Source organism: Lithobates pipiens, unplaced genomic scaffold (genome assembly GCF_037356315.1).
Source record: "Lithobates pipiens isolate NorthernLeopardFrog02 unplaced genomic scaffold, aLitPip1_a1.2 Scaffold_13, whole genome shotgun sequence".
NCBI classification, from domain to species: domain Eukaryota; kingdom Metazoa; phylum Chordata; class Amphibia; order Anura; family Ranidae; genus Lithobates; species Lithobates pipiens.
Genome location: NW_027507718.1, coordinates 52731486 through 52755742, shown reverse-complemented (window position 1 = coordinate 52755742; position 24257 = coordinate 52731486). Strand labels below are relative to the sequence as shown.

Here is a 24257-nt window from a genome sequence, read left to right as displayed (position 1 = left end):
GCATAATACATGTATGAGGTGAATTTGGGATCGATAACTACAAGCATTTTTTTTTTATTTGGGAAATTGTTCTGACAATTCAGGACTATGGAGCTAATGAAGGCAATGGAGGAGAGGGAAGGTCAGGGACCAGGGTAGGCAAACAAGAGGGTGCAGGAGATACAGAGCACTGACAGCAGCACCGTAATACAGAGCACTGACATCAGCACCGTGACATACAGCGCTGACAGCAGCTCCGTGACATACAGCGCTGACAGCAGCTCCGTGACATACAGCGCTGACAGCAGCTCCGTGACATACAGCGCTGACAGCAGCTCCGTGACATACAGCGCTGACAGCAGCTCCGTGACATACAGCGCTGACAGCAGCACCGTGACATACAGCGCTGACAGCAGCTCCGTGACATACAGCGCTGACAGCAGCTCCGTGACATACAGCGCTGACAGCAGCTCCGTGACATACAGCACTGACAGCAGCTCCGTGACATACAGCGCTGACAGCAGCTCCGTGACATACAGCGCTGACAGCAGCACCGTGACATACAGCGCTGACAGCAGCTCCGTGACATACAGCGCTGACAGCAGCTCCGTGACATACAGCGCTGACAGCAGCTCCGTGACATACAGCGCTGACAGCAGCTCCGTGACATACAGCGCTGACAGCAGCTCCGTGACATACAGCGCTGACAGCAGCTCCGTGACATACAGCGCTGACAGCAGCTCCGTGACATACAGCGCTGACAGCAGCTCCGTGACATACAGCGCTGACAGCAGCTCCGTGACATACAGCGCTGACAGCAGCTCCGTGACATACAGCGCTGACAGCAGCTCCGTGACATACAGCGCTGACAGCAGCTCCGTGACATACAGCGCTGACAGCAGCACCGTAAGCAGCCCCAGGAGGAAGTCAGCACAGCACAGGGATGGTGTGATCCCCTCATAATAAGAACCCCCAGGAGGAAGTCAGCACAGCACAGGGATGGTGGGAGCCCCTCATAATAAGAACACCCAGGAGGAAGTCAGCACAGCACAGGGATGGTGGGAACCCCTCATAATAAGCAGCCCCAGTAGAAATATGACACCGCTCAACCTCTTCAAAGAGGAGGGTAGGGGCATATAGTACGGTGTGCTTTTTTGGGTCAGGGAAGTGAGCCAAATGAATTAAGAAGGTCTGTGTGCTTGATTCCAAAAATTGTTTATAGACATATACATGGTCTACTGATCACATGTGTTGAATTCCTCCGAGATCCATGCCTCATTCATTTTTAGAAATGTGAGGTAGTTAACACTGTGGTGAGCTAGGCGAGTACGCTTATCGGTCACAATCCCCCCTGCTGCGCTGAACGTCCTTTCGGACAGGACACTGGATGAGGGGCAAGCCAACAGTTCGATTGCAAATTGGGCAAGCTCTGGCCAGAGGTCAAGCCTGCCCACCCAGTAGTCTAGGGGTTCATCACTCCTCAGAGCGTCCACATCGGCCGTTAACCCAATGTAGTCGGACACCTGACGGTCTAGGCGTTCCCTGATGCTGGATCCGGATGACACCTGTCGATGGGTCGGCTGAAAGAATGACCTCATATCCGAAGTCACCAACACATCTTCAAACCGGCCTCTTCTTGCAGGCGCTGTTGGATTGGTACCCGCAAATCCTTCTCTGGGAGTGGGAATTGCTCCTCTGCCAGCGCACGCAAAAGCAGAATGCAGCATTTCTCGAAGCAAGGCCTGGAAGTGCTGCATTCTGACAGCCCTCTGCGACGGCGGTAACATTTCCGCCATTTTGTGTTTGTACCGGGGGTCTAAGTACGTTGCCACCCAGTACTGGTCCTTGACCCTCATGCTTTTTATACGGGGGTCCCTATTAAAACACTGGAGCATGAAGGCCCCCATTTGCACTAAAGTGGAAGCGGTGTGGTGGCCTGGCTCCTGCTCATCATCCAGGATAATGTCGTCCTCTTCATTCTCCTCTCCCCATCCTCGCACAACAGGGATCCCAGAAAGGTTTAAAGCATGCTCTTCTTGCTCCTGCTCATCCGCCCCGGCACCATCCTCCTCTGACTCCTCATCAGACTCCTGTTGTTGACTTGTCTCAGATAGAGTAGCCCCCCCTGGGAATTCATCCAGCATTGCGACTTCCTCATCTTCCCGCTCCTGCTCCTCCACAGCCTGATCAATGACACGACGCAATGCACGCTCCAGAAAGAAGGCATAAGGTACCATGTCACTGATGGCGCCATGGCTGCGACTGACCAGTTTGGTGATCTCCTCAAATGGCCGCAGAAGTCTGCATGTGTCGCGCATGAGCAGCCACTGGCGCGGTGAAAAAAAACCCAGCTCCCCAGAACCGTTTCTTTCGCAGAGTTCATACAGGTAGACGTTAACTGCACGTTTCTGCTGGAGCAGCCTATCAAGCATATAGAAGGTTGAGTTCCATCGCGTCGGGCAATCGCAAATAAGACGTCTGACCGGCAGATGGTGTCGCCGCTGAATGTCAGCAAGGCGAGCCATGGCCGTGTAAGATCTTCTGAAATGGGCCGAGATTTTCCTTGCCTGCCGCAAGATGTCCTGGACCCCAGGGTATTTGACAAGGAATCGCTGCACGACCAAGTTTAAGACGTGTGCCATGCACGGCACGTGCGTGATTTTGCCCTGTTTCAATGCGCTAAGCAGATTGGCACCGTTGTCACACACCACTTTACCAACTGTCAAATTGAGCGGTGTTAGCCACTCATCTGCCTGTGAACGCAAAGCTGAAAGGAGTGCCGGGCCAGTGTGGCTCTTTGCTTCCAGGCACAACAGACGCAGCACGGCATGGCAACGTCTCACCTGGCATGTGGAATAGGTTCTGGGGAGCTTGGGCGGTGCAGTGGAAGAGACGCTAGCAGCGGAAAAGGAGGAGGCAGCTGAGGAGGAGAGGGAGGAGGATGGAGTAGGAGGAGGAGAAGAAGAGTCAGGCCTGCATGCAATCCGTGGCGGTAAAACCAAATCTACACGGGTGCCACGGGTTACATGCTTGACGGCCGTCAGAAGGTTCACCCAGTGGGCAGTAAAACTGATATACCTTCCCTGCCCGTGTTTGCTAGACCACGTGTCTGTGGTCAGATGTATCTTGGCACCGACACTGTGTGCCAGAGATACATTCACTTGCCGCTGAACATGGCCATATAGCTCTGGGATGCCCTTCTCTGAGAAATACTTCCTTCCTGGGACCTTCCATTGTGGTGTTCCAATGGCCACAAATTTGCGAAAGGCCTCCGAGTCCACCAGTTTATATGGCAGTAGTTGGCGGGCTATGAGTTCTGACAAGCCAGCCGCCAACCGTTGGGCAAGAGGGTTATCCGGCGTCATCATTTTTTTACGCTCAAACATTAGGCCCACGGAAGCCTGCCTTTTTGCAGAAAAATGTGAGCTTGGCGTGATGGAAGGTGGAGTGGAGGACAATTGTGAGGAGAGAGGAGAAGGAGAAGTAGAAGACGAGGCTGGACGGTGAGAGCCTGCAGTGTGGCTTTGTGTGTTCCGTTGCTCCCACTGGGCTCGGTGATGGCTGCTCATGTGCCTTCTTAAGGCGGTCGTCCCTAGGTGAGTATTGGGCTTACCGCGACTAACGCGTTGACTGCAAAGATTGCAGATGGCAACGCTATTGTCAGCAGCGGACACGTTAAAAAAAGCCCACACTGCGGAGCCATGTGCCGGTGTCCTGGGAGCGCCAGATGTGACCGTACATGGTCGATGACTCGCTCCTGATACATTTGCAGTCTGCTTTGTCCCTGCTGTGCAATGTAAGTCATTGCTGCTTCTCCTCCCTATCTGCTGGTCCATATCTCCCTCTGAACTCCCCTCCTCTTCCTCTCTTGTGGGCACCCACGTGACATCACTAGACACGTCATCATCAACGTCACCTTCCCCACCGCTATAAGTAGAGTAGGCAGCAACACCGGGGACCAACCTCCTCCTTGGGCTGATCTGGGTACTGGCGTCAGACTGCTGAGTAGCGCTTGTTGCTACCTCCTCTTCCTGATCCAATACCAAGAGTGGCTGCGCATCAGAAATGTCCTCTTGATATGGATCGGAAAATAATTCCAGTGACTCAAGCGGAAGGTATGTGGTGGTGGTGGTGGTGGTCGTGTTGTTGGTGGTAGTGTCTTTGGGGGTGCACATAGCAGAGAGTGAAGAAGAGGGTGCAGATCGAGAGGATGAGGAGGGTGCAGAAGAGTAAGGCTGAGCGAGCCACTCAACCAAGTCTGGTGCATCCTTTAAAGTAATTGAACGCACCTTCTGCAACTTCCCACTTTGGCTCAAGCCTGTTGCTCCTGCCCTACCCCTACCACCCCTGCGGAAGGGCCTGCCTCTTCCTCTGCATGTCATTTTTTAAATGACCCTGTGACAAAACTCTTAGTCCCTATACCGCTGAAGGACTGCTGCAGTATAGGTGAGCGGTCAGCAGTGGTGCACGTCAACCCTATCTATTGTGGACCTATAGCGGTCCTTACAGAACAGCAGACTGTACCGCACTCAAGCCTATGTACCGTAGCACCCTATACCAAGTTACCAGTCCTTATAAGAACTTTTGTGGACCAAGCAGGTTGTGTATTAGTGTTTAGCAGACTGTACGTCAGTCCCTATACCGCTGAAGGACTGCTGCAGTATAGGGCAGCGGTCAGCAGTGGTGCACGTCAACCCTATCTATTGTGGACCGATAGCGGTCCTTACAGAACAGCAGACTGTACCGCACTCAAGCCTATGTACCGTAGCACCCTATACCAAGTTACCAGTCCTTATAAGAACTTTTGTGGACCAAGCAGGTTGTGTATTAGTGTTTAGCAGACTGTACGTCAGTCCCTATACCGCTGAAGGACTGCTGCAGTATAGGGCAGCGGTCAGCAGTGGTGCACGTCAACCCTATCTATTGTGGACCGATAGCGGTCCTTACAGAACAGCAGACTGTACCGCACTCAAGCCTATGTACCGTAGCACCCTATACCAAGTTACCAGTCCTTATAAGAACTTTTGTGGACCAAGCAGGTTGTGTATTAGTGTTTAGCAGACTGTACGTCAGTCCCTATACCGCTGAAGGACTGCTGCAGTATAGGGCAGCGGTCAGCAGTGGTGCACGTCAACCCTATCTATTGTGGACCGATAGCGGTCCTTACAGAACAGCAGACTGTACCGCACTCAAGCCTATGTACCGTAGCACCCTATACCAAGTTACCAGTCCTTATAAGAACTTTTGTGGAACAAGCAGGTTGTGTGTTAGTGATTAGCAGACTGTACGTCAGTCCCTATACCGCTGAAGGACTGCTGCAGTATAGGGCAGCGGTCAGCAGTGGTGCACGTCAACCCTATCTATTGTGGACCGATAGCGGTCCTTACAGAACAGCAGACTGTACCGCACTCAAGCCTATGTACCGTAGCACCCTATACCAAGTTACCAGTCCTTATAAGAACTTTTGTGGAACAAGCAGGTTGTGTGTTAGTGATTAGCAGACTGTACGTCAGTCCCTATACCGCTGAAGGACTGCTGCAGTATAGGTGAGCGGTCAGCAGTGGTGCACGTCAACCCTATCTATTGTGGACCGATAGCGGTCCTTACAGAACAGCAGACTGTACCGCACTCAAGCCTATGTACCGTAGCACCCTATACCAAGTTACCAGTCCTTATAAGAACTTTTGTGGACCAAGCAGGTTGTGTATTAGTGTTTAGCAGACTGTACGTCAGTCCCTATACCGCTGAAGGACTGCTGCAGTATAGGGCAGCGGTCAGCAGTAGTGCACGGCAACCCTATGTATTGTGGACCGATAGCGGTCCTTACAGAACAGCAGACTGTAACGCACTCAGGCCTATGTACCGTAGCACCCTATACCAAGTTACCAGTCCTTATAAGAACTTTTGTGGACCAAGCAGGTTGTGTGTTAGTGATTAGCAGACTGTACGTCAGTCCCTATACCAATGAAGGACTGCTGCAGTATAGGGCAGCGGTCAGCAGTAGTGCACGGCAACCCTATGTATTGTGGACCGATAGCGGTCCTTACAGAACAGCAGACTGTAACGCACTCAGGCCTATGTACCGTAGCACCCTATACCAAGTTACCAGTCCTTATAAGAACTTTTGTGGAACAAGCAGGTTGTGTGTTAGTGATTAGCAGACTGTACGTCAGTCCCTATACCGCTGAAGGACTGCTGCAGTATAGGTGAGCGGTCAGCAGTGGTGCACGTCAACCCTATCTATTGTGGACCGATAGCGGTCCTTACAGAACAGCAGACTGTACCGCACTCAAGCCTATGTACCGTAGCACCCTATACCAAGTTACCAGTCCTTATAAGAACTTTTGTGGACCAAGCAGGTTGTGTATTAGTGTTTAGCAGACTGTACGTCAGTCCCTATACCGCTGAAGGACTGCTGCAGTATAGGGCAGCGGTCAGCAGTAGTGCACGGCAACCCTATGTATTGTGGACCGATAGCGGTCCTTACAGAACAGCAGACTGTAACGCACTCAGGCCTATGTACCGTAGCACCCTATACCAAGTTACCAGTCCTTATAAGAACTTTTGTGGACCAAGCAGGTTGTGTGTTAGTGATTAGCAGACTGTACGTCAGTCCCTATACCAATGAAGGACTGCTGCAGTATAGGGCAGCGGTCAGCAGTAGTGCACGGCAACCCTATGTATTGTGGACCGATAGCGGTCCTTACAGAACAGCAGACTGTAACGCACTCAGGCCTATGTACCGTAGCACCCTATACCAAGTTACCAGTCCTTATAAGAACTTTTGTGGAACAAGCAGGTTGTGTGTTAGTGATTAGCAGACTGTACGTCAGTCCCTATACCGCTGAAGGACTGCTGCAGTATAGGTGAGCGGTCAGCAGTGGTGCACGTCAACCCTATCTATTGTGGACCGATAGCGGTCCTTACAGAACAGCAGACTGTACTGCACTCAGGCCTATGTACCGTAGCACCCTATACCAAGTTACCAGTCCTTATAAGAACTTTTGTGGACCAAGCAGGTTGTGTGTTAGTGATTAGCAGACTGTACGTCAGTCCCTATACCAATGAAGGACTGCTGCAGTATAGGGCAGCGGTCAGCAGTAGTGCACGGCAACCCTATGTATTGTGGACCGATAGCGGTCCTTACAGAACAGCAGACTGTACTGCACTCAGGCCTATGTACCGTAGCACCCTATACCAAGTTACCAGTCCTTATAAGAACTTTTGTGGACCAAGCAGGTTGTGTATTAGTGTTTAGCAGACTGTGCGTCAGTCCCTATACCGCTGAAGGACTGCTGCAGTATAGGGCAGCGGTCAGCAGTAGTGCACGGCAACCCTATGTATTGTGGACCGATAGCGGTCCTTACAGAACAGCAGACTGTACCGCACCCAAGCCTATGTACCGTAGCACCCTAGACAGACCAAGTTACCAGTCCTGATAAAGAGCTTTGTGGAACAAGTGAGTTGTGAATGATTAGCAGACTGCAGCAGAAGGGCAGCAGTCAAGTATAATATTCTTTCTATATTTGGAAGAAAGAATATTATACGTGTACAAGCCTATTACCGTACCACTGATACCAGTCCTGAAAAGAACCTTTGTGGAACTAATAGTAACAGCAAGTCTTTAAAATTATCCTCACTGCCTGACACACTGCTTCCTGCCTGTCCCTATACAAATTGGCAAAAAAGAGTAGGCTGGAACGATTAGCTGGAACAGCTCTTTTGTGGACCTGATAGTAACAGCTAATGATGATGATGATGATGATGATGAAGAAAGACTAATCTGGCTGAGCTGTCCCTAAAATAGCAGCATACAGCGCTCTGTCCCTTTATCTAAACTGACAAAAGAAACTCAGGCTGCTGACCTAACACCTATACCAGTCCTGAAAAGAACTTTTGTGTACCAAATAGCTAGCGTTTTCTCTGTCCCTACTCCACACAGGATCCTTTCCCTACAGTGACAGAAGAAAGAATGTAAAATGGCCACCGGATCGGGTGTATTTATAGGTTAGGGGGAATGTCCAAGTGTCCATGAGCTGTCATGTCTCAATTGGTTGTCCTGTAACACATGATAAACGTGTCACGAAAGGTTAAAGTTCTTGTATACATTAAACACGTAAGTCCGCCGGGGCGAACGACGGAAAAAGGCGTTCGAACCCGCGGACGGCGAAAGTCGGAAATTCGCCGCGAAACGACCGCCGGGCGAACCGTTCGGCCATCACTAGCAATGACTGTGGTTTAATATATCATGTGTAACATTTTTTTAGCAATATGAATGCTAATATGGAGGCAATATGGATTACTTTAAAAAGTAATGTGCCTAATTCATGAAATCTTTGTGACAGGTCATGTAGTTGTTATGTGACTGCAAGCGGCTATGGAATCTGCCCTCTGTCAATCACAAGGAAAGCAAACCTAATGGGGAGCTAGTCTCTCAGCATCATTTATCAGGCCCCGACCACTGTCAATCTAGTGGGAGGCAAACCTGATGGTGAACTAGTGTCTTGACATAATCCATTAGGCTCAGCCGACTCAACAGCAGACTAGAGGACCTTAAAGAAAATAGTCATCCAGTCGCTGAAAAGGTTTGGTCGCTATGTGACAGGCATAGCAGCTGAGCAGGGGGCTCAGTAACGTTGAACCTGTGATTTTATCAGGCTCAGCATTACTGAGTTTTACAGAGGACAGAGAGTCCAGCGTGGACACTCCAGCCTCACTGCCACCCTCCACATATTTTTTACATGTGCATGAATCTTTTGCAAGTAAACACATAATTCATATGAACAGGAGACACTCTTTATGAATTATACTGAACGTCTCCCATTTTGTGGCACTAATTAGGTTTAAGGATTGCTCCACATGGAGCCATTTAACAGGATCAGGAAGCCATTGAACATGACCAGGTGCATTCCTGTGGTACAAACACTAATTCCTTGTGATGCCCCCCTTCATCCAGAATGATAATGCTCCTATAGACTATGATGAACACATTACTGAAATTAATTTCATAAACCAAGTTGATGTCAGATGCATGTCTTGATCTTCCCAATCACCAGCCTTTATGTGAAATTTTGGATTGTGAAAAAGACTTCTACCTAATTTTTTATTAAAAGTACTCAGGGCTGCTGGAGAAATGGTACCAAAACCTGTTACACTAAATACAGTTTCTGCATGGCACTGGTATTACTTTTATCTTGTTCATCTCTTTTATATGTGCACGCCTAGTAATAATTTGAAATAACATATAGAGTATATTTCACAGCTTATCTTCTTGGTAGATCTCATGAAAATATGTGATTTATTGAATTTAATACTTAAACCTGCAGAAGAAGCTCACATGTGATGTATTAAGAAATGTATGCCCAGATACAGGGCATTTATGGCTGCAGGTCTTTAATGAAGGGGCACAGGTTCACTAGCACCCTGCTCATTGCAGCATTGCATGTGTAACTTATCTAATAATAGAATCTGCATTGTGGTTGTGGCAAGCTTTTTTCATCTAGCATTTGTTTAACCTCTAGTTTACCTCAAACCACAAGAGACCATGATATGCTCAACCAGTCTGTAGCAGTCAGCTATCACCCCCACATGGCATACCAAGCTTGAAGTACTCAACTCCGGTGCTTCGGCTTGTTTTGTAACACACATGAAAAGCCTTATTCACACTATGCATTTCTCCAGGGACCTTGTTTACTCTTGGTCCCTATTAAATAGGGGATTAAAATAGTTTGTGGATATTAAGCCATTTGAGCTGGCAGCTGTGTTCTTCTCTCAGGTATAAGGGCAGCTTTTAATAGGCATCTCTCAAAAAGATATATGAGAAAACACTCTGCTGCTCATCCAAATATGCAAAGAATCCACCTCTGTCATCAACATCTCTCTTTCCAGCAGGGCTAATTGAAAAGACTATCTGCGTGTAGTGAGTTTAGTGGGGCCCAGAGATTTGACCCGGCAGCACTGATTGATGTCCCTCATGCAGTACATACTGTACTGCTTGGAGACATTGTTCTCTGAGTGAAAAGGAGCCAGCTTTCACATGCAATTAATGATTCATCAGGAAATAATTGCACTTTGCATAAATTAGGGCCACCATCATTTTTTTAAACAAAGAAGTGATTTGGCTGTACTTTCCAAGGACTCTGATGGTGCTAAATGTACAGGACACCAATATGCTTTTAGACAGGGTTACATTCAGTCAGATTTGCATACTATTGGATGTACTACAATAGGTGTACATTTTACTTAACATACATCAAGCAACATGTACCTTTGATCAGTGGGGAACAGTCTCTTTATTGCAGGGAGTTTCACTGTTGTCAAGCTGGGGACCCCAAAACCAAATTATAGGGCACCATCCAGGCCCACAAGGAGAGCTGCTGAACTCTAATTAGGAGGAATAATTATCAGAAGCATTTTTTATTAAAGTTTGATTAAATCACCTTGTGTATTGAAAGCTTTATAGCCAGTTGACACTCTTAAAGCTTATTTTACTTTGGCCAGGAACTGTTTATCCATCGAAGAGTGTTATAAAATTTCTAACAATTGTCTGATCCATGACTAACTCACTTTACATTTTTTTCTTTTCTCTAGCACCCATAACACAAGGCTCTGGAGTCAGTTTTCCAATTGGAGAGCCACTAAGCCAGCCCTACTATCATGACATGAACTCAGCTGTCAGCTTACAGAGGTCGCTGTCCTCTCCACCTAGCAGGTAAGCAGGAAGTAATAACATGGCAACAAAGCTGTTACAGGGTGGTTATGAGTATATGTCTTCACATAAGTCCATTTTAAACTATACATGCAGAAAGTAAATAACACTACAACTTAATTGAAATAAAGGTGAAACTCTCATATTGTTCAAACTTTGAGTATAATCAAAAATGCAGACCTGACAAATGAATCTAATAGCATTGCTTATTTGATTAGTTTAGTTTATTTCGTAATACACTTGTGTTTAAAGCTCATTTCCAGGCAGACATATGCACAGTTGAATGAGAACTCTTTTACATGCCAAAATATTTTTTCAGTCTTTTCAACCACTCTTGCAATCAAATTATCCCTGCCGAACAGTATAGCCAGGTTCCCCACCACCTCTAGACCTCTGTGCATGGCATATTGCAATTGAGCAGTGAGGCCTTGGTCTAGGACCCTCCTCAACCTATGCTTAGGTAATGAATGAGCAGTAGCACATTGATGAAATCAACATTCTGCTCTCACCTCCTCTATGAAAGCCCTCAGTGCTAGATGGACAGTACTGTGCAATGCAGCAGAGGTTTAAATATCTGGATTATATTCTCCTAGTTTTAGAACTGCTGTGTAGAAAATTACATGATGATATCAAGAAAAATTCAGATATGCACGATATATATATGTGTATATATATATATATATATATATATATATATATATATATATATATATATATATATATATATATATACATACATATATACAGTTGTGCTCAAAAGTTTGCATACCCTGGCAGAACTTGTGAAATTTTGGCATTCATTTTGAAAATATGACTGATCATGCCAAAAAAAATATTTTATTTAAGGATAGTAATCACATGAAGCCATTTATTATCACATAATTTTTTGGATCCTTTTTAAATCATAATAATAACAGAAATCACCCAAATAGCCCTGATAAAAAGTTTACATACCCTGGAATGTTTGGCCTTGGTACAGACACAGAAGGTGGCACACACAGCTTAAAATGGCTAATAAAGATTCATTTCCCACATTTGTGGCTTTTTAAATCACAATTAGTGTCTGTGTATAAATAGTCAATGAGTTTGTTAGCTCTTACATGGATGCACTAAGCAGGCTAGACAGTGAGAGAAAAGAACAATCAAAAGCCCTGCGTAACAAGGTAATGAAACTTTACAAAGATGGAAAAGGAAATAAAAAAAGACACACAAAGCCTTGAATATGCCAGTCAGTAATGTTCAATCACTTAGGCTGCATTCACACCTGAGCATAGCGTTTTCAAGTGTTTTTTTCTGCGTATTTTTCTGGCGTTTTTTACCGCTATTTGCGGCGGTTTTTACCGCGTTTTTTACCGCGATTTGCCACGATTTTGTGCAGGGCAAAAGGTCACCATTGTTAAAAGAAGAAAAACGCCCAAATCTGCTCAATTCGAGCGACAAAAAAGGGTCTGGAACTTGTTTGAGCTTCAGTCGTTCGGCTTCAGGTGACATGTAGTGGAGATGTGAACCATCTCCATTGAGAATAATATAATTTTTCCCCTCTAGCGTTTTGTAGCTTCAGGCTTCAAGCTACAAAACGCTCAGGTGTGAATGGGGTCTTAATAAGAAGTAGAAAATGTGGGGATCTCATGATACCAAGCCAAGGTCAGGTAGATCAAGAAAGTGCAACCTTTTTCAAGCAAATTAGAGCCCCAGTAATCATATGCTATCAAAAAAAAAAAAAAAACAAGAGAAAGCTATGAGTCTGGCTCCCCACGACGCCCCTTATGGACCGGCCACTCCTGTATTACAGTATGATATGATATCTTATTTATAAATAGGTTGAATGTTGTACATTAGGAACATACATCAACAGTACCTGTCTCTGGTAAAATTATGATCCATCCGTCCAAAATTTCTTAGTGAGTAAAGATAACGGGATATTCTAGAAGCCACCCTGGTGGTATGATTATGTCAGATTTTTGTGTCTCAAAGCGGTAGATTGTTTTGCATAGAAATTTGGCGTTTTATATTGTAGACCTGTAATTCTTAATAATAACACACTTAGATCTGTCCAAACAAGAGTCTAGTTGACATCCTGGGTATGATAAAGTTTGAAACACAAAATCATAAATTATAATATAATAAATAACTATAAATAATTATAAAAAATAATTTAATAATAATAAAATTAATTTCCTCACGATTCACTATCGCTCAATTCTGCAAGTGTTCTAATTTACTATCACTGTTTTCTTGACGTAAAGGAACACTTTTTGGTTGCCATGGAAAATCTCAAGTTTCCAGGCAGAAAGAACAGTATATATAATATAAAAGTGATGCAGGGCACTGGACAAAGCACTAGGGACAAAAGGGAGGTGAAATGATTTGATACAGTAATGTAATCTGTAACATTACAGTGTACTGTATGTGTTATGTTTTGTGTACTTTTTGAATTTGCCTCTGGGCTCTGCCCCCATGCATCGTGACACTCGCAGGGAATGGAGCCCAGAACACAGAGGCATCAGGAGGACACAGCACGCAGACATAGCGGGGGGACATCACAGGTTCCTGGTGACAAGGTAAGTATATTGCACCAGGATTCTGCAATGCAATCCCGACTGTGGCTCAGGGTTACCGCTAATTGTACTGAGATTTAACCCCGTGCAGCACTCAGGAATACTGCCAGGCAGGTTAATCTATATAGCTGTGCACAGTCCAGAACAGCCTGACCTTATTTATTTTAGTGTCTGAAGGGTGAAATATCTCAGATTGTGTTGCTCCATATGACTTTGCCTTGCATTTTCCTTTATTACAAAAAGAGCATCTGATTGGTTAGAGGTGGACAACATAAACTGAAACTAATTTCCTCTCGCTTTAATCAAGAAGGCAGTCAGTTTCTGAATCCCTGGTGGTCTGGGATCATTGTGTGTACATTCTTTTCATACTTCCAATTTTAATCTTAGTTACATTAATTAGTATCATGCTAATAAAACTTTAGGTAATTATTTGAATGTGGTTGTAAAAATAAGCTAACTTGCTGAAAGGTCTTGTGTAAAGCACCGATTTAGAAAGCAGGGAGTTTCATACATCAAGGGTTAACATTCAAGGCCAACAAACGTAAATTGACTTTAGTTTTCAGAGACAGCATAGATCATTTGAGGTCATCTTCTAGCTTTAAGTGGTGGAAGGTTCATCCTTGACAAAGGAAATGGCTCTTTAAAGAATAGACCATTAATATTGTCCTACTAACTTTGCTAACTCTTACAACAAATCAAAAAGGAAAGACATAGAAGGTTAGTTTAAATTAAACATACAAAGGATGTTTATCAATATGGAATATAATATTAACGTGAAGCACTAGTATTTTTTTTACTATTAAAGTAGCATTTTTTTTCCCCAGAATCTATTTTATTTTCTGATTTTTGCATAGGTGTTGTTTTACCATTCTCTGGACCAAAACTGCAATAGCTGCATCTTGCAGCATATATAAGGGTCATGTTCATACCAGTCCAGTTTCTCTTTAAAGTAACCCATATCAAATTAAGTGAAGGGAAGTGTTTTATGTTTGATAGTAGGCAGCTCAAGGTACATGCACATACTTTATATCTTTCCAAAACAGCTCCTTCTCACATTGCCCCCAAACCCAGTTTCATGCATCTCTCGATTTGGGCTTAAAGTTCCCATATAGCAAACATCCTGATTCGAAGATCCCCAGGGCATACAAGAGCACTTTCAATAAGGGAGGAAGGTAAGTGCAGGCAACTTTACATGGCTGCCATTGGGTATAAAACACATTGGGGGTTATTTACGAAAAGGCAAATCCACTTTGCACTACAAGTGGACTGCAGTCGCTGTAAATCTGAGGAATAGATCTAAAACTAGGGGAAGCTCTGCGGATTTTATCATCCAATCATGTGCAGGCTAAAATGCAGTTTTTTATTTTCCTTGCCCCCTCGGATGTCCCCCTCGGATGTACAGCGACTGCACTTCCAAGTGCACTTGCAGTGCACACGTAGAGCAAAATGGATTTGCCTTTAGTAAATAACCCCTATTGTCATCTACTTTGTCTTCTATCTCACACATTGCCTCCTCTAGGACCAGCAGTAGCCAGATTGACACTATGCATGTTGATTTACTAAAGGCAACTAGGCTGTTCACTTTGCAATGGAATTTTTCCTTAGCTTAGTGAATGTGGTGATAATTCACTTTGCAAAGTATACCCAATTACATGTAAGGAAAATACAATAAAAAAATATTTTTTTCTTGCACATGATTGGATGATAGAAGTCAGCAGAGCTTTTCCAAATTCATTAAGCTAATTAAAAATTAGCTTGGAAGTGAAAACTCCCTGATAAAGTGGATATTTGCCTTTAGACCAACCCCTTTTGCAGATTGCAATATAGAAATCTCTGTTACGCACAAGCACCAAGTGTTTGGTGCTGAACATATCATATTAACTGCCTGCTGAGTTCAGAGAGCAGAAAAACTGACTTCTCTGGCCTCTATATACTCCTTGTTTTGCTTATTAAAGCTTAAAGTATATCTAAACTGTAATGTGATGGAATTTGGTTTGTTAAAGCACTTTGTATAATAAATAATTGCCATTAAGTCCTTTATTGTATCTCTCTGCTTCTGGTTTCCTCCAGCTCCTTTAGTCACTTTAAAGCGGGATTCCACCCTAAAGTGGAACCTCCGCTGATCGGATCCCTCCCCCCCTCCGGTGTCACAATTGACACCTTTCAGGGGGGAGGGAGGTGGAGATACCTGTCAAAGACAGGTATTTACACCCACTTCCGGGCATAGACTCCCGTGGAAGTCTACGCCATTTCCTGCCCTGCCGCGCTGTCTGCTGGGACACACACGGGTCCCAGTGACAGCGCGGAGATTTCCTATTGCACGGCGCAACTCGCGCATGCGCAGTAGGGAACCGGGAAGTGAAGCCGATTCGCTTCACTTCCTGATTCCCTCACCTAGAATGGTGGCGGCAGCAGCCGAGGTCCGAGCGATCGATCGGCCTCGGCTGCCGGCATCGCTGGAACCCGGGACAGGTGAGTGTCCATTTATTAAAAGTCAGCAGCTGTAGTATTTATAGCTGCTGGCTTTTAATATTTTTTTTTTTGGTGGAATCCCTCTTTAAGTCAATATGCACTTGCTCTATGGTCAGCCCATAATATTGTTTTGGAGCTGTATACTGACAGTGACAAAGCTGGGCTATGCTTGCTCAATGTGTGACTTTTACTCTCAAACAGTGGTGCTGACAAGGTGAAATGCAAGAGCACAACTGGGAGACTGTTGTCACCCTATACCAGGAAGTACCAGATCACAGTAATGGCTGGATCACCAACTATTCTTATAAGGATAGCTGCTTATATAAAATGTAAAATGTAAAAAATGAAATCACATTGTCGTGTTAAAGTTTATACAAGATTTTATTACTTGGGTTTAGATTTATTTTAAGTTCTTTAACATTAAAGAGGAACTGCAGTCTGCTCACATAATTTGTATTAAGAAAATCTTTGCCATTCTGAAGCTTCTGTCCAACCACTTTGCATATTATTTTAACAATATTGTGGTTCTGTACTTGCCAAATATGCTGCCGAAATTTCCTTCCACTGAGTCTGGCTGCAGCCATTTTAACTGTGGGCACTGAAAGCTGCAGGGCAGCTGGACCTCCAGCTCTGCAGCCCTGCAGCTTTCATTGGCCCTCTTATGACTCACCGCACCCCCCCCCCCCCCTTCCTGGCAAGAGTGAGAGCTGTGCATGATGTCATATGCCTAGGCCAATGACCAGAAAAGAAACCCGAAAGTGGGCTGTATAAGGTATTTACTGGCAGATTTTTTTTTTTTTTTTTTACAATCCAAAGTAAAAACAAGGGCAGAAGATGGAAAGTTGAAAAAATGACTCAAGGTCATTACCTTGGTTTTAGGTGATATAGATGTACACACCAATATTTTTTTTATTAACAGTAAAAGACCCAAGACAATTTCTATAGATGAAAATATGGAGCCAAGCCCAACTGGGGAATTCTACCCGTCTCCAAATTCACCAGCAGCAGGAAGTCGGACATGGCATGATAGAGATCAAGGTACTAAATCATACTTCTAATTTATCTATTTGCTTAAATATTTATTGCTATTGTTTTGTTGTTATCTTTGTTGTTTCTCTTTTTTAATCAGTAGATCAGTAGATTGTTTGGTGTGGAGAAAAAAATGTAACCACACCTAGTACTACACATTCTACACAAAATGTAGGATTGATATATTTAAATAAATCATTTGTACCTAGCGTAGTAAATCTGTATTTTCATTAATCATTCAATCATGTTCACATACTTTCCTATTTTTTAAAAACTCCATGGCGTGCGTTTGGATGTTCAAAGAGCAGTTAGCATTTAGTAGGTGGTAATCAGCACACTAATGTCCTATTCTTGTTAATGAGTCTGTTGCCATGGTCTGAAAGATATAAAAATCTTACTCTTAATGTACTACTTTCCAAACTTGCTGGTAGCTATTTTCTGCATCTGTCAACATACAGCTCCATAAGCAGCAACAAAAAAAGTTTTTGTGTTAGGTAAAATTATTTGCTCCTCCTTCAGTCACCATTAGTAGACCATGCAGACCACATTAATAATTATAACTGTAACTAAATACTTCATCTATCCTGACCGTGTTATATTTTTATTCTGCCGTTTGAATGAAAACTCCAATGTGGAGGGTAGTGAATAGCCGATGTGTAAATGTTGCTTAGCTCCACAATCCTTCTCCTGAGCAGTTGTCTCAGTTCATTGACCTGAATTCAGCACTTTCCCTTCAGTTCCCTTCAGAAACCTTAGCCTCCATGGTTGTTTGTCAGTTCAATGATTTCCTTATAGAGAATTTGGAGATTTTAGGCACATTGGTCTCAGTGTTGTCAATAGCTGCTGTAACACCTTGGCCTAGAGGAGGAAGTGCTTAGCTCAGGACCGTTAGAAGAATCTATTGAAATGATGGAAAGGAATACAGAGCTAAGTGTGATTTCCTCCCCTTCTGCACCTCAGTTTTTTGTACTGCCTGCAGTATTATTTACAGAATGAAAATGGGACTTCATTACCATGTTTGCATTAAAGATACAACATTGTGCTTTAATTAAAGGCTAGATCCACTCAATATTTTAGTGGAGGGTGGAGACCAGGAACTGAATCACATGCTAAGTATCTGTAAGTCAATGAGACTTCAGTGCAAAAATGTTGACGTTTTTATTATGTGTTGAGGATACAACATAGCTCTTGCTCACTTGTTTTGTTTATTTGTTTAATCTGCATAATAGAAAATTCGGTGAAGGCACATGACACTATGTAATGGCAACTGTAGATACTGAAACTGGATATTCTGATGTTCAAGAGCCTGGTATTTTGGGGAGTTTTGAAAGTTAAAACTTAGTTATTGATGGGTTGAAGTTGGGGGCAGCATAGGATAGGAAAAGAGAAGCAAAACCTTTTCATGGATCCTGCTATCTAATGAATCTAGTCCAAAAAATATACACAATTGTTATTAAAGTGTATGAAAACCGTAACCATTTAATTCCCTTATTTGCTCTTCTTTGGTTTGTTTAATATACCACTGGAAGCATTTTGGTATATTTATTCGATGCATGCAAAAAAGTGGTTCTTTTTAGAATTCCACAACTGTCCTCTGCAGACTTCCTGTGTTATCTTAAAGAGCCCTCCTATGTATTATCTCAGATTGAAGATCTAAAAGTAGGCAGTAGTTTAGGAAAAGACACTGGTTAGGGCTGACACCACTCCAAAAAAAGTATGTGTTGTTAGCCCACAATAGGACTTAAAGTGTATTTACAGTTTTTAGCAGTCAGATTTGAAGAAATCCCGCTATATGCATGTTCCCATTCACACAGTATACCTTTTTGTTTACATATTCTCTACCTTTTGAATGTTTCTTAGGAGAAGGTGTCATGCCAGACTGCAAGCATTTCTGAACAAGTTCATGCTCCACACTCCATGCTGCAAGCATGTCCCCGTTGATAGGGTTAGGACTGGCTTAGGCTCTTTTCATTAACATACAAAGAAAAAGCCAAGCTTATAATTCTTTAACCTTTTTTTAAGACAGGCAGGGGGTTATTTACAATAACTGGAAAGTGCAAAATCTGATTCAACTCTGCATACACACCAAATGGCTTCCAGGTTTTATTGCCAAAGCTTAATTGAACAAGCTGATGTTAGAAGCTGAGTGGCTACCATGCACAGCTGCGCCATATTCTGAGTGCACCAGTTTTAGTAAATCTCCCCCCAAGGTATTCCAATTTAGTTTACAACTGATAATGAGATCTGCCACCACAGACAAGGTTAATTATGGCAAACACAGTTCCCCACTTCCCAGTCTCAAAAAGAAAACTAAGTCAGATATTTCAGCGTCAAAGTTATCAGAAAGAAGCATGTAAATTGAACAAAAACATTTCACGGATATGAATTAGGTGTTACCTAATTATGTACCTAAAGCAGAAATTCACTTGAATGTATTTCTGAGAGATCAACCAGTGTTTTTCTATGCTCTTTAAATGGGGAAAACAAAGGGCAATGTGCATATATGTACTGAATATGGTCTTTATTAGCTATTCAGTTAGGTTATTGTCATTTTTGATAACAGAGGTGTCATACTCACGCTACAGGGTATGTTTATAATGCTGTGAATATGACATTCCCTGCAGTGTATATGCAATTTTAATTACAATGATTTACCTGCAGTGAATGATTGGTAAATGTCAAAATTCACTGCATTTTAAATATGCGCCTTGGAGTTATTGTTTTTTTTTTCATTGCCAATAGCAAAATTGTTATGCCTTGAGTTAATTTACTTTTGCAGGCACAAATCAGTTCAGACATATTACCTTTTTTTGGGTGCTTGAATGCACAAGAGACAATTACCGTATATACTCGAGTATAGGCCGACCCGAATATAAGCCGAGGTCCCCAATTTACCCCCAAAAAACTGGAAAAAATTATTGACTCGTGTATAAGCCGAGGGTGAGACATGCCTGTCCATCCCTGTGTGTCGTCCATCCCTGTGTGTGTCCATGCATCCGTGTGTGTGTGTGTCCATGCATCCGTGTGTGTGTGTGTGTGTGTCCATGCATCCGTGTGTGTGTGTGTGTGTCCATGCATCCGTGTGTGTGTGTGTCCATCCATCCCTGTGTGTGTGCATGCATCCGTGTGTGTGTGTGTGTGTGTGTGTGTGTGTCCATGCATCCGTGTGTGTCCATCCATCCCTGTGTGTGCATGCATCCGTGTGTGTGTGTGTGTGTGTGTGTGTGTGTGTGTGTGTGTGTGTGTGTGTGTGTGTGTCCGTGCAGCCTACCTGTGTCCAGCCTGCCTGTGTCCGTCCAGCCTGTGTCCGTCCAGCCTGTGTCCGTCCCGGCCTGCGTCCCGTCCCGGCCTGCGTCCCGTCCCGGCCTGCGTCCCGTCCCGGCCTGCGTCCCGGCCTGCGTCCCGGCCTGCGTCCCGTCCCGGCCTGCGTCCCGGCCCGTCCCGCAGCTCTTCGTCGGTGGCCATTCTAGGATTCAAAAGCCGCGCCTCCGTCGGTGATAGGCGGAACACTCAATTTCCCACTGACTGCTGGGAAATTGAGTGTTCCGCCTATCGGATGTCCGTGATAGGCGGAACACTCAATTTCCCAGCAGTCAGTGGTCCGCCTATCATGGACGTCCGCTCATCCTCATACTACGGACGAGGATGAGAGGACGTCCGTGATAGGCGGAACACAGACTGCTGGGAAATTCAGTGTTCCGCCTATCACAGGCGAAGGCGGAGACGGAGGCGCGGCCTTTGAATCCTAGAATGGCCGCTGTCTGTCTGCTCGACACGCTGATCGGGCAGACAGACAGCGATGACTCGAGTATAAGCCGAGGGGGGCACTTTCAGCCTCAAAAAAGAGGCTGAAAATCTCGGCTTATACTCGAGTATATACGGTATTGTTTTTTGTTTAGAAATATGAGATTTTTTTGGCAATCATGTTTTTTGCCATTGTTATCTCACACATAATCTATTCACATAATCATTCTTTTATGTGCTTTTTCAGCCTCGGGATTAGTGAAACTGTACACTTTTATGTCTTGGAGTTCCTTAATTAATACATAATACAATATTTGACTTTATAACACCAATAAACATGTTTTCATTTGTTATTGCAGGCAGTGAGATAGATGTATAGAAAGCAATTGTGTTTCTTTGAGTAAAGCTCCCTTTTAATGTCATTAATGACACCATTAAAGTAATCTCTTGACTTTAATAGTTTCCTTTTTGCTAGCTGTTATTTAATTGTATTATCCATTTAGTATTCTTATAGCTGTTTCTTTGAGGTTAGGGCTTGCATAACAAATGCTCTCAGTATTTCATTAAAGCACATCCTTTAAACATTTACAGCAGCAAGGACTCTTGCTAGTTAGATCAGTCCTAAAGCAGAGCTATCATCTGTCCATTGAGAAAAAAAGAAGCAATAGTCGTTGACTTCTCTATAGCTTTCTGTACAAAAGTTTACTTTACATCTGTTTAGCATATAGCCAGGTTTAAAAAAAAAATCTTAGTAGAACAGACCCAGTTGATTAATTTTACTTGCATGTTCTCTTTTTTTTCTGAAAAGATAGAGAAAGATATTTGTTTAACCACTTCCCATCCACGCTATAGCCAAAAGATGGCTGCAGCGCGGACTTAATTTGCCGGGAGGGCGTCCATGGAAATCCTCCCGTGGTTGAGCGGTCTGCGCGCCCTGTGATCAGCGAGTCTATGAAACTCGACTGATCGTAGAACAGAGTAAGGGGTCGATCCCTTTCTCGGATGTTCCTGCTACATTGGAATTCCACATTTAAACCTATTCTGAAGTCGCTCCATTTGGGTCACATGATCAGGTCCCAGCTCCAGCTTCCTTGTAGAGGAGGGGTAGCCAACAACGAATGACTCATAGGAAGCCTATGTGTGATGTCACTGCACAGGCATTTGCCACCATTGTTGGTGGTTTCCCCTGTTCACTGAATAGCTAAGTTATAAGCATCTTTTTTTTTTCACAAGGCAGATAGAATAGTCTTAGAATCGGGGAGGAAGTAGGTTTAGCATTAGATTTTGACTGTAACTTATTATATACATTGCATGCACAATATCTTTAAATGTATATGTACACATATACATTTGTAATAAACAGTACAACTGTCAATCAAATTATATAACGTTCAACCATTAAAAAATAGTGCAATAAAAAAAGTCCATGTCACTTGAAAAGCTGTGATAACACTCCACACGTAACGGTGAGTCCAATTTGTATTCCACCACCTGATGTTACACCAACTACTTACCGGATTCAAATTAACTTTCAGTCATGAGGTCCTGAGCGCTTGATTGAAAAAAAAGGCTTCTACAGTAGGTGCCGGCGATATTGGGTTTCCAGCGTGATCCCATCACTGCTGCGAGCTGTGCTTCTCACGCTCGCTGCCCCCCTCAAGATGGCGCGCAATTATAGCAATGTATTAGGGAGCGACATAGCTTGGCGCTGGCTCCCACGACAGGGCTTGCGGGTGTCAATGTCGGTGGCACCCACTGTAAGCCTCAAGGTTGTCCCCTGAACTTTTAAAGCACCATCACTGAAATCTACCTGGACAATCCAAGGCCCATAGGGGGAAATTACTCAACTGGATAGTGTGATATAATTAAAATTACAAGTTTATTAAAAGCAAAAAAAGGGTATTCACAAACATTTAGTAGCAAACAGAATAACAGTACACTGCTCAAACCAGCATGCCAAATTACATCACAACCAAGAATAAAAAGCGAAATGCCAGCAACTCTGGAAATTCTTCTGTAAACTTTTATTATAACATGATCATTAATATGTGACAACTGACGTGTTTTGGCACTCAAACATCTTCATGTGACACATTTTAATGGTTATGTTATAATAAAAGATTACAGAAGAATTTCCAGAATTGCCAGCATTTCGTTTTTTATACTCAAGTATCTTAGTTGGATGGAAGGAGGCATCCCAAGCCTGAGCACGTGGAGTAGGTGTCTCAGTCCTCTATTATCTCACCAAAGGCTTCACAGTTGGAGTGGTGCTTCTCTTGCATGCAGACGTTTGACATCACAACCAAGCCCTGCCTTAATACATTTCATCACACAGGATGTCTTCGGGGGACTCTTTGCCAATCAAATCCTGTGAGGAGAGGGCAGGCCTGAGCCATGCTGTGTGTGTCTGTGGACACAGAGCCTGGCTCGGGAGCAAGCCCATATGTCTGCTCTCATAGCAAGCGCTTGCTATAGCGGCAGACACAGAAGAGGAGGAGCCAAGTGCACACATGGGGGACCCCAGAAGAGTAGGTTCAGGGTTACTCTGTGCAATACGATTGCACAGGGAAGGTGAGTATAACGTGTATTATTTTAATTAAAACAATTGTCTTTATTTACACTTGAACGGGACTAAAAATATATGAATATGTATTTAAAGTTGGAACACTGTGGGCACAACTTTATTGGGGGCATTAACTTGATTCCAGTAAGGTAGTTCAGATGGTGTATGCCCCACTGGTGGCTTCTGTGTCTTTCTTGAGCAATGTTACTTACATGCAGGGATGTTGCTGCTTCAAAAGTTCTAAGTTTTAAACCTGAACAAAATATGTATGTAAACAAAGAATATACAAAGTCACTATGAGGGGGAGATTTACTAAAACCGGCGCACGCAGTATCTTAGTAACAAATCTGCTTCTAGATTTTATTGTCAAAACTGTAACTGAGCAAGCTGTAGTTAGAAGTTGATTGGATACTATGCACAGCTGCACCAGATTCGGTGTGCACCAGTTTTAGCAAACCCCTCCTATGTATTCCTCTTTAATATACTACTTTTAATATTTGTAAGAGTTGGAGATTGTTGGCTCAGTGTTTTGTACTGCTCCCTTGCAGTGATAGCACTCTAGGTTTATGTTTTAATGGAACTATATGCATTTTTTTGAGTTCTTTCACATTAAGGGTCAATGTCATTTTCATACACCAGAATAGCTGAGGAGGGCCTAGTTTCCATACCGCCATCTTAAAATAATAGTATGTTGTAAAGTAAATCACACATGGCTCCATGTGCATTTATCCAAGGGAAGTCCCAGAATTCCCTTAACGCTCTTTCTATTTTGAAACTTTAACTTTCTCTCTCTTGAAAATAACCATTTGTTTGTTTTTAATATTTCCATAATTTCTTTCTAATCTCTTTTGCTATATTTTTAGACTAGTCTTGTCTTTAGGGGATAGGCCCCCTTTAGCCTTGTGGCACTTAATAATTCAACTCATCTCCATGGCTGGAACACCACATTGTTAAAATAATAACATCCTCTTTAAGGCAAGAGACTCAAGTAGGAAAACATGTGTAAGAGGAAAACATGTTTAGGAGGAAAATATTAACCCTTTCCCGTTTTTAAATCATTCACTGTTTGTAGCAGGCTCCTGAAAAACGTAAAACATTGAAGAAGTTCCACAGATGCCTTTAGGAAACAACTGTGTTGTGCTCATAATAGCCTACTATGTCAGGTTTTTTTTTATACTTTTTTGTAGAAAATGAGAATGTAAAA

At 43.6% G+C, this 24257-nt stretch overlaps 1 protein-coding gene across 10 annotated transcripts in view; it reads left to right on the top strand.

The window, feature by feature from the left end:
• NFIB (nuclear factor I B) overlaps positions 1–24257 on the top strand; it is a 611459-nt gene that overhangs the window by 467117 nt on the left and 120085 nt on the right. For all 10 annotated transcript variants that reach the window (XM_077475108.1, XM_077475113.1, XM_077475111.1 and 7 more), the window contains 2 exons: positions 10570–10690; positions 16637–16755. In XM_077475108.1, the coding sequence (XP_077331234.1) occupies positions 10570–10690; positions 16637–16755 (240 nt within the window). The remainder of the gene's footprint in view (positions 1–10569; positions 10691–16636; positions 16756–24257) is intronic.